At 40.3% G+C, this 11,421-nt stretch overlaps 2 protein-coding genes across 3 annotated transcripts; one reads left to right on the top strand and one right to left on the bottom strand.

Moving 5' to 3' along the window:
• The first annotated feature begins 50 nt into the window (after positions 1-50).
• LOC124416505 (sentrin-specific protease-like) lies at positions 51-4,116 on the top strand. 2 transcript variants are annotated; one of them, XM_046897640.1, is made up of 4 exons: positions 52-164; positions 410-512; positions 848-965; positions 1,178-4,116. In XM_046897640.1, exon 4 carries the CDS (start codon positions 1,295-1,297, stop codon positions 3,047-3,049), a length of 1,755 nt encoding a protein of 584 aa, XP_046753596.1. In that variant the 5' UTR covers positions 52-164; positions 410-512; positions 848-965; positions 1,178-1,294; the 3' UTR covers positions 3,050-4,116. The 2 variants fall into 2 exon arrangements, with proteins under 2 accessions (XP_046753595.1, XP_046753596.1); XM_046897639.1 differs by having other exon boundaries at positions 51-508.
• Positions 4,117-4,296: 180 nt separating this feature from the next.
• Positions 4,297-7,085, bottom strand: LOC124416506 (inosine-5'-monophosphate dehydrogenase-like). The gene has a single exon (XM_046897641.1). It carries the CDS (start codon positions 6,701-6,703, stop codon positions 5,141-5,143), a length of 1,563 nt encoding a protein of 520 aa, XP_046753597.1. The 5' UTR covers positions 6,704-7,085; the 3' UTR covers positions 4,297-5,140.
• Positions 7,086-11,421: the final 4,336 nt, after the last annotated feature.

Genomic DNA, 11,421 nt, shown 5'->3' with positions numbered 1-11,421 from the left:
CGGAACCGGAACGATGGAAAGTCAGGACTCCGGAGGAGAAAATAGGCGATACCAACACAACAGACCGGATAGAGATTAACAGAGAACGCAAAGGTGTCCGAGTTCCAGTCAATAACGAGTTGGATGACCGTTACAATCCCGAAAACTTTCAGTGTTTAAAAATTGTGCGTACCGCAGTACAAAAAATCAGCCAAATCGTTTCGCTTTCCGTTTAGTCGTAGTTTATTTGGCGCAAGTGCCGAGTGCAAACGCCTCGCTTATCTGTGTTTATCTTGTAGCATTTCGGCTTTCCGCTCGGTTAACAGCCTGCACTTGACGCGGAGTGCATTAGAATACAATTTTCCTATATACATGCTTTTTCGACTATGTGCATAACTTCTATTTAAATCCAAACTTGCGTCTTTCACAGGCGTGACGCGATACGCTGTATTTACGTCGAAAATCTACGCGACTCCAGTCGTCGCGATTATCATGACTAAACTGAGGATGCCCACAGCAATTATCGCTGGTGTGTAAGTTTCTCTTCTCGTCTACTTCTCTCCCACTATTACTCCCAGAAATTTCAGCTGTGATCTTCACCTGAAAAGATGTTGGAATTGGGCGATTCTTCGGATGATTGACGCTCCTTAAAAAGTTAGGTTAGGTTAGGCTGCTTTCTTGCACATTTCTTAAACTTACTTGATGTAGCGCGATGTAAAAAAAAATTCAGGGTAGGGGTATAAACATTTCCTCGAATTTCTTATTTGTATATACTAAACAAGTCCTGAAACATTTGCAGTTCGATTGTAAGAAGATGCAATTCTTTTATCCTCGACAAAACTCAGGAATGATAATACTCGTTTTTCAGCATGTGAAATATTCCTTCCAATGGCTAATACGACGCGGTAAACTCATCTGTGCCTGGCGCTTCTTAAATAAAAATTTTTCTGGAGTCACCTAAGAGCCACATCGCTACAGTGAAAAAGGTGAGAATCAGCGTTTGGTGCAAGCTGAAAAGCAAGGAGAATTCATATCTTTAAACTGTTTAATTATTTTATAAAATAAAACTGTGAATTTGAAAGGTCAAACTGTGTGAAAAAGGGGTTTAAGCGTTTTGGAATATATTAAAGTGGTGCATGTAAAATTTTTTTGCGATTATATGCTGTCGTTCATTAACTCACTGTATTTTTATTTGCAGATCTACGACCGTCTCCCAATGACATAGTGCCGTGAGTGAAATTATACCGAATGGACTTGATACTACAGAGACAGAGTTTGCTTTTGAATTTATCACCTGTCGAAATCACTGGCCATTATGTTTGTGTTCGATTACTTCAAGAAGCTCTTCGGATATGCAGATGAAATCAGCCGGAAAAGAAAGATACCTGATTCGTCAAGTCCGAGCGAAGATTTTATACCAATTAAAAAGCAGTGTCGTGATCGCGAAATGGGTAGTCTCAAAACTAAACTCAGAGACTATCATTACGGTCTCGAGGATGACGGCAGTGTAAAAATATCTACAGAATCAGTTTATCAATCAAAATATACCAAAAACTTACAAAACGGAATCAACAACGAAAATCGTGAAGGTTTCAGTTCTACAAACTTGTCGACAAGCATGAAGCCACCCAAGAAAGACGCGTATACTCCCCACTCCGCAAAATGCAATGGTTCTGGGAATGACCGGTTTGCAAAGAATAGCAATCCAAACGTTAGCAAATTTACAGACAGCGGGATGTCAACGTTGGCAAAGACATCTTTGTTACGAGAGAAAAAGCAGTATGGAGAGATACTGCAGAATTATATTCCAGCCAGAATACAGGAAATCGACGTGACTAAATTTACCAAGGCAAAAGGATGTGCGAAAGATCCTACAGAATTGATACATTCGGAAAAGTACAAACCGTGCCAAAGGCAGACGCCGGGCAAATCAACCAAGCTGCTTTTTCCTACCTCAAGTTCTTCGTGGTATAGGCCTACTGATTTCAAGGATAGAAATACCGTCCCAGAGACAAAGATTGTCGAACATGATCGAAATCATAGAAAATCCATGGAACTGGGTAATGTGACCACACATGAAACTTCTTTGCCTCTTTATCGTTCGAACATCACTCGACAATCCTTTGGTCATAAAAACACCACCACGAACACACTGCGAGACTTACTCGGATCGAAAGCAGTTCTAAAAAACGATTATGTCTCAGAAGTTTCAAAACGTTATGATGCACGCATTCAAGAATGTCAGAAGCAGGCCGAAGAGCTGAAGAGAGAGAAGGATCTTCTTGCCAAGCATAACCGACTGACCAGAGAAGCTGTACTTGAAGAACAGTTCCACCGTTCATTGAGGCTATGCGAACCAATTCTCGACGATACAGAAGAACCGGAAGATGAACCACTCCCAAGTCTTACGAACGAAATGCTCCAAGAAATCAAGCATGCCCTCATTCCTCACCCACCGAATCAGGTTCTGGTCGAAGGCTTTGGGCTTCAGATTACGAGGAAAGACATTCACACCCTATCTGGCTTGAACTGGCTGAACGACGAAGTAATCAACTTTTACATGAATTTATTGATCGTTCGGGGGAACAGTGGTGGGAATTTCCCTAAAGTTCACGTGATGAATACATTTTTCTACCCAAAACTACTTTCCGGGGGGCACTCGTCGCTGAAACGATGGACACGGAAGGTTGATATATTCTCAAAAGAAATGCTCGTCGTTCCTATACATCTTGGAATGCATTGGTGCATGTCAATCGTCGATTTTAGGGACAAAACTATTCGTTACTTCGACAGTATGGGTGGGAGTAATCTTAAGTGCCTCAATGCTTTGAAACAATATCTCCAAGATGAGAGTTTGGACAAAAAGAAGCAGCCTTACAATATGACGGGCTGGAAATTAGAGAATGTCAAAGATATACCCCAGCAGATGAACGGTAGCGATTGCGGAGTATTTTCATGCATGTTTGCCGAGTACTTGTGTGCCAACAAGAGACTGACTTTCAGTCAGAAGGACATGCCGTATTTCCGCAACAAAATGGTATATGAAATACTTAAATCTAAACTTTTATAACTAAAGTATCTATTTTGAGGAACTGCTGTGAGTTGAAAAAGCTCCCGAATCTGCGATACTGAGGTGAATAAATGAGGAATGAATTATTTCCGCGTGTTTCTATCCATAAACTTTGACTGTAATCGAGACATTGTGTAACGATGATATCACGTGGAAAGATATTCTCAATCACCTCAACGTTCTGGACAGAGTTTATTCTGAAGATTTACCGACAGTGATGCTTAGATTAGGGATCTGTTAATTGATAATGTTAATCATTGCATCACAATGTGATCAATATGAGAACTTCAACGCTGTCTGGCACTCCGCAGATTACAAAAACTTGGTGATTAATAAAGTTGCTTTCAATTGTAACGTTAAGCATTAAACTTTGTTATCATCTAAGCAAACAATAACATTCAAGTGAATCATTCATATATTTAAAAAAAACTTTCAACAAATTTTTCCCCTTGCGCACTGAAGAAAGAGAACGAAAAAGAAAGCAGACTTTTACACTGACGACTGAAATGAAAATTCATTAAGATTTGTTACGAATGTTTATTATTATTTACTTCGCAAATCATCTGCAAGGAAAAATCCTAAACCTCGTAAATCGAATAATATTTAGCGTTTTGTAATCATCTTACAAGATTTAAAACGTCATTAATTTTGTAATAAACTTTAAATCTAACCAAGCAATGTTTCTTTATTATTGTCAAGTTTGGATAATGTAATTTAATCTGCTTTTGTCACAGAATTTTAATCTTCTGTTTATTGCATTGGTGGTTACTAGTCATTTGTTTTTCAATTGTAATTTAAACACTCAATAATTAATTGTTGATTGTTTGAGTCTTCTAAGAATTTATTCATATTCATAGGGTTCGTCGAGTCATCCATCTGTGACAAGTCATCATTTTCTAAACGCATAAATTTTCATCTTTGCCGATGAACCTAGATCAGTACAAATGTTTAAACTTTTGAGTCATTATTGCCCACTCCTACAAACAGCCCCCAACTTCAGTTATAAAAAATGGTGTAGCGTGTACGCATGATGACAGTTTGATCCAATGTGCAGACAATCCTGTTATGGTGCATCGAAAAATATTCATCCCGTTGAAAAACGAAACGATTATCTCATTGACAAAGTAATAACATAATAATTTGATCATTTCATTATAGTGAATCATTTGGTTAATTCTGAAACTATATGAGTTTATGCATTCGTTTATCCTAAAATGGTGAATCACGCTAGTACGTGAGTTGCAAACAATCGTTCAATATTTTTATTGTTGGTACTTACAGTTTACACGTATGCATACCTATAGAATGGGAGAATTCCGCGTACGCGTTTGATTACAATTGTGTAAAATATATGGTGCACTCATTGTCAGCACCGATGCTATGTTTTGACACGATATCTGTTTAATATTAATGCAGGTACATTTCAGGTTTAGGCTTGAACATAGTTACATATTATCATGTCATTAATAACGGTTACACTCTATGCACGGTCTGATAGAATAGCAATTCTAGCAATGGACGTCATATGTGATGACCGGTCAGTATTACAATAAGATTATTAACAATGGAAAACGAGATATGAATAAAAATTTTCAGTACAAAATACTTCGGCATTTTTTCTCTTGTAAAAATGACATGAAATTCAATTTGATGTAAAAATATTCAAGATATGACCAGAAAAACAACTAGTTTCACATTTATTAAGAACAAATTGTAGGCAACACGTGACCACGCACGTATATGAGTAAATTTCACGAGTTAAAATCTCAATTGTTAAGCTTTCATCAAAGTTAAAATCACATGTAAACTATTTATGCCGAATTTTCTTTCGCTTTCAATGTTTCTCTATTACCGTTGACTGCTGAAAGTGATCGTGAACTCGGAATAAAATCGCAAGTGTGTAAACGGCGGCCATGTTGGCTTCGTACCGCCGTTAGTACTCGCTGATGAAATATATCGACTAATAATTTTCTCCACAACTTGAGTGAAGACTGCAACCGATACGCAGGATCAATCAATTCTACATGCATGTTTCCGCGTTCGCCACAAAGTTTCATGCATGACTTTGATATTTGGCACTGATAAAAAGGTCTAGAAGATTCGCTTCTCGTGCGAGAAGAGACCATGAACATTGCCCTCAAGCTGCGCAGACTGGGTTCTCCTTTCGAACCTGATCTCCCCGTTGTACATCATCGATCTCAAGGCGGAAACAGACCTGGCACCAATGTCCTGGCAGCCGTGTTTGATCCCGCATTGCAGGTAGGGCAAAAACTTGAGGACAGAACCCTTGTCGACGATGGACCCGCTGACACCCTGAGCGACCCTCAGCTTGTCCATCTCGTTGTGGTAGTACCTGTCCATTGCAGATCCCCTGGTGTCCCGACGCTCCATGGCTTCCAGGGAGCCCATTCCCCGGTATTTTTTCAGCCGGACTCCATCGCTGAAGAAGTATTCTCCAGGTGCCTCGGAGGTTCCGGCGAGTAGGGATCCCATCATCACTGTGCTCGCGCCGAGACAAAGGCCCTTGATGATGTGCCCAATGGACTGGATCCCTCCGTCGGCGATAACCGGGACCCCGAACCTCTTCGCGTACTCCGAAACCTTGTAGACGGCGGTAGCCTGCGGCCTACCGGCGGCCATCACCTCCTGGGTGATGCAGATCGAGCCCGAGCCCATCCCTACTCTTAGTCCGTCGGCTCCAGCCTCGATCAGGTTCTTTGCCTGGGCGCAGGTGACGACATTCCCAGCGATGACCTCGAGCTCTGGATACGCGGATTTTACGTACCTCAGCATTTCGATTTGGAATTTTGAGTTCCCTTGGGAAGAGTCGAGGACGACAACGTCCACCCCGGCCGAAGCGAGGCACTTGAGTCTCTCTTTGTCTTCGTCCCTCGATCCGATCGCGGCGCCGACAAGCAGCTGCTTGTTCTCATCCTTACTGGCGTTCGGGTAGCTCCTGTTCTTTTTGAGGTCAGTCCGTGCCATCAGGAACACGAGCTCGCCACCCTCGTTGACTATCGGGAGTTTCCCCTTCTTCGACATCTCCAGGATGGAGTTGGCCTCCTGAAGAGTAACTCCAGCGGGCGCGGTGATCAGGTCCTTCAATCTGGTCATCACGCTCTCCAGTCTCTCGCCCTGCTGAGTCGCAACGTCCTCCATGAAGTCGATGTCCTTAGAGGTCACGATGCCGACCAGCCGACTCCCGATCTTCCCACTCTCCGTTATCGGCACCCCGGAGAACCCGTGCGTCGCCTTGACCCTCAGCACATCGGCCACCGTATGATCAGGCGACAGAACGACCGGGTCCCGTATGAATCCGTGCTTGTACTTCTTCACCTTCTGCACCTCCGTCGCTTGGTACTCGGGCGAACAATTGTGGTGTATGATCCCAATGCCGCCGGAGAGCGCCATGGCGATGGCCATGTCCGACTCCGTCACCGTATCCATAGGCGTTGATACCAACGGAGCCTTCAGGGTGATCCCCCTGGTCAACGGGGACGAAAGGTCGACCTGGTCCGCGGTGAAGTCGATGTACCCGGGGAGGATGATGAAGTCGTTGTAGGTCAGGCCGTCGCCAGCGGCGAAAAGCTGTTCGGCGGTCAGCCCATCTTCAGGGACGTCCTGCCTCGTGGCGTCGAACACGTAGTCAGCCATTGCTCTCCTGTCTTATCCTGCAGGTCAGAGGTCGCGGCTGGAAAACGGAATTTCTACGGACTGGTCCCGTATTGATTAACGCGCACTCGACGGACAAATTGCCCCGCAGAAGCGACTGCTGCCGATGATACTCGCGACACTCCTACAGCTTCTCCTCAATCCTCACCCGGCATAACTCGACCCTCGAATGCCGCCTCGCCGACTTCTCCCGCTCCCAGGGTTCGCCGCTTTGTCCACGCTATTTTACCCTCCGCCAATCACCGGCCAATGGCCAGCTACCGTTGGCTCGGAAAATTCCTCCCCCAAGTTACGACCGGACCTAGTCATGCAACGCTCGACGCGTCTTCGCTCTTGGTTATCATGTATCGATTACTGAAGCCCACGATTATCTATTTTTTCTTTTTTTAGCTTTTGAATAAAGTATCTGATAGTTGTTTTTCTTCTATTGGATTCTACCGAGAAAATATTTTCATGTTTATTACATATACGTAATACGGTATACTATACTTTTTCCTCGTTTCTTTCGTTTTGCGTTTTAATCAGCTGCAGTGCAGATTCTCACTGCGACCATTTCAAACTCACACACTGTATGGTAATGCGCTCTAAATCAAATATTTGACATTTCTACTGCGCTATTTAATTTCACCGTTTTATTTATGCACTCACTGCACAGACACCGACGACGACGAACGAATGTTTTTGTACGTAGCTATATTTGCACAATCCCATCACCGTCATCAGTTTGAATACTTTTGAACAGTAGGTTTTTATCGATGTCCAATTGAAAAAAGAGCTTTAAAAAAATAAAATTTACTCAACTTGCGTGGTGAAAATTTCGACGTTCCGCAAATCGGTTTGCCGCAAAAATTTAGCTTTGAGAGAACACTAATTTGTTCATTTAAATTCTATGCCGCGGTCAGATGTCTGGTAAAACCCCTCGCATCCAGTTGCTTGACTGCTGTGAATATGTAAGAGGGTCCATTATGAAAATCACTTTCCCTTGCGTGACCACCGATTACGATGGCAGGCTACTTCACTCATTTACTGTCATTTATTACAGCGTCATTGTCTCCAAATTACGGTTACCTAAATCCAGTAAAAGTCGCTTTTTCAAACCGGAAGGCATTTCAATTGTAACCTCCGTACTTCCAGAGTTCTCTGCCACCGATATTTGACAACTTCCGGATTCTTTACTTTACCAGCAGGATGCCAGCTGACATTTAAATACTCATTGCAGTCACGTGTGGTTAACTAATGCATGCTTACGAAATGAGGATAAACTACCGACTTTAATTAATTCTTACAGATACGGGCTACGGGTTAAATTGTATCGAAGGTACCGTAGTTTACTTTTTACAGCTGTGCAGTTCTGGTTAAATATCTAATAAAAATTGGTCATCATTAAGCATTTATGTGACAAGAGACGACGCTGGAGTGAGAATGGCAAGAATCGCAAGTTGCGGATACTTTTCAGCATTGGTTGTATAATACTGATTGTAAGTGACAGTCTGAATGTATAATGCAAATGCGTCGCAGGACGGAATCCTTAGAAACGCTTGCGGATCAATGTAATCCTCGGTGATGCCTGCCATGTCCGTATCGTACGTACACCTACTTCTCGGATTAACCCAGATTTCTCATTCCAAGATTGCGGCGAAGGAATTCGTCCGGTATTTCCCGCGCATGAATATCCAAGAACCTAATTCAAACTTCGTCGGAAGGACCCAACTCGGGTTTGCTTTCCATTTACTGAGTCAAATTGACACAAGCAAACTCCTCGCTGCTGTATAGTTTCTGTCTCGCCTTCTATCCGGCCGGGATTTGACTTCTGCCAAATTCTGTGGGGCGAGTGGAAAGCGCAAAGTACACACGGCTGTCAATGTGCCAGCCCATGAGCGAGTTTGAATGCAAAGGCTTCCAAAACAACTCTGATTAGGTATAGTAAACAAGAAAGCATACGACTACGCGTAACCACCGCAGTAGCGACATAACCGTTATTATTATATATATTAGGGTGTTTCAGAAAAAAATATTTTGCGATTTTGCACCGTAGCATCCCATTTGAATCTGTGAAAAAGCACGTTGTTGCACTTCAATTGTTAATTCTTTCCTGACTTTTATATTCAACCCATAGATCACGATCCTGATCCAACGATCATATGTCAATCGGGAATCTTGTTCCCCTAAATTAAAAGTTCAGAGTTCATGTCGAATTATAACTATTTTATGCGATTGAATTGATAATGAAAAAGTCGTTAGATACACTTTTCAAACATCGACTGGATACTTGATATTACAAGTGTGGATCAACTTTGTGACATAAATTGATATTATGATTGCTGTAAGCAATAAAAAGTATTCTATTCACAATTCTTCATAAATTTAGAAAAATGTATAAAAGTGAAAAATCAACTGACCGTGATCTTCCACATAACGTAGAACGCTTATCTTTCGACGGAATCTTTTTTGTAACCTGAACAAACTTATTATGGAATGCCATGGTGAAAAATCGCAAATTATTTTTTTTTGAAACACTCTACTCCCCTACTCTGCAACTTGCTAAAGTATTCCGAGGACGAAAGACGGCGCAGTATTCGCGCGGCGGTTTACCTCACCCTGACATTATATACGACAGTCAATTTGACTCCCTTTGTGAAGGGGGGAATATTGGTGGAACAAGGTGTGCAATTTTCAGCCTTTACCGCACAGTGTAATTTACCACGTTCGAGTTTCCGCAGCAGCAGCAGTAAAATTTTCCGATGTGAAATAAATCGCTCAATAACAAACGTGCGTGAAGTTGTCACTCTGAAAATTATTTACTTCTTCAAACGTATATAATATATATATTTTTCTTTCTTATCTTCTCTCGTTTTCTCACTGGTTGGCAATAATTCTTCTGCTCCCCAGGGGTAGAAATTTTGGAGTGGTATTTTCAGTGCAGATCGATAAATTCTACGGAAATGTAAATTCTGTAGCTGATTTTCAACAAACGACGATTTAAATATAAGAAAAAGAAATAGAATATATAATTTTAAATAGCAACTGATTTTTAACTTGAGTTTTCAATAAAATTATACGTAATAGTGCTGCAGAGGATAAACGTACTTACCTAAATTATAGATTGGATAAAAGCCTTTGATCCACCCTTTGGAATATAAGGAGGTTTCTTTGAGCGGTATAAAAAATCTGGTGTAGCTACGAAATGAGAGAAAAATTTGTGTCATTATACATGTTTAAAATTGTATTTACATCTGAATTCATAACGAACACGAAATATAGTACAAAGTATACAGTATTTTAGATTACAGAAGGCACTCAACCTTTAAACCTAATATTATTAGTTTTTATTATAATTATAATGTAACAATAATAATGGAAAAGTCCTTCATACAAAAGTGAAATAATATCTATTTTTTTATATATATAATACATGTAATATATATACGTATATATATATATATTTTTTTTTTTTTTATTAATAATATATTAATTTATCTATGTAATAACTGCGTGTGTTAATTAATGAATGAGGGAATGAGCATTTTGGTGGGATAGTAGAATTACGGAGAAGCTACTACGGCTGTAAAATTTTAGTTTACGTAACGTATGTGTGTACAAAGCAGAGTTAAGAACGTGTGAAAATTCTCACTTTTACCAATAATTGATGAAAATAATTCGGATCCGGATAATATTAGGTATTAGATATTAAAAAGAATCGCGAGGATTCCAAGAGTGAAATAAGAATAATCAAAATGCAAGAAGCAGTTTCTAATCAGCCGATGGCGACTGTAAAATATATTATTATAAATATAACAGTATTGATTGCGAACGTGAGTGGCGATGAAAAAAAGTTGAAAAAATGTTATACGAATTTGGAAAGATTCGAATGTAAAATGCGATTTCTCGTATGAGCGCGAAAGTAAACTGATGATTGTCATTGATAAAAATCTCATGAAAATCTAGAGGAAACAGTCCAGGAATTGATCGGCATTCGAATAATTGGGAAGTTAATTTTGTGTAAACCGAGTGATAATTACAAACGATTCTTACGTGCGTTAAAATTGAGTTTAAATGTTTTAAGCGGTCGCCTGATACTTCCAAGAGTCTGTAGACTAGATATTTAATGGATCAACGTAGCAGAAAAGGGAATAAAAAGCAGATTTAACAAGTAAGATGTATATATAGCTACTATCTTACTATCTTCGCATCGTTTCCGCAAACGAGTTTAATGAAATATCTTATCGCGAATAAATGGTACGAAGTGCTATTATATTCTAGACCCTGTACCGGGTCGTATAATAAGTAGGATTATAACAATGAGCAAAACACTTTTAGACTTTACAAGAATTTATAGAGTAATAATAAAGATTAGGTGCGGAGGAAGTGAATATTCGAGGAAAGTTTAACGGTGCAATGATTGTTTGTGTGACATAATACAGTGATTTTTGATTCCGTTTTTGTTTTCTTCTCTTCACTTTATCTTTCAACAATTACAATTTGCGGAATGCGTTTACGTATTTTTGAAAATTTCTTGCCAAGTGACGAATGACTTTCACATGAGGTACAAAAGTAAAAATTAAAAAGGCAACGGAAATACAAATTTCGACGATTTTGAATCAGCCAACATCGTACCACCGTTCTCAACTACATCTCATAAAGCGAACGTATCTTTTTGACATTTCGGACGTCATTGATTCAATTTAAAATCAACGAATATG

The sequence above is a fragment of the Diprion similis genome, chromosome 2 (assembly GCF_021155765.1).
Source record: "Diprion similis isolate iyDipSimi1 chromosome 2, iyDipSimi1.1, whole genome shotgun sequence".
Taxonomy (NCBI): Eukaryota; Metazoa; Arthropoda; class Insecta; order Hymenoptera; family Diprionidae; genus Diprion; species Diprion similis.
This window is presented reverse-complemented; position numbering and strand designations above follow the sequence as displayed.

What these genes read in the sequence shown, in the direction of transcription:
- LOC124416505 (XM_046897639.1), top strand. Translation starts at nt 1,295, where the DNA reads ATGTTTGTGTTCGATTACTTCAAGAAGCTCTTCGGATATGCAGATGAA.
- LOC124416506 (XM_046897641.1), bottom strand. Translation starts at nt 6,703, where the DNA reads ATGGCTGACTACGTGTTCGACGCCACGAGGCAGGACGTCCCTGAAGAT.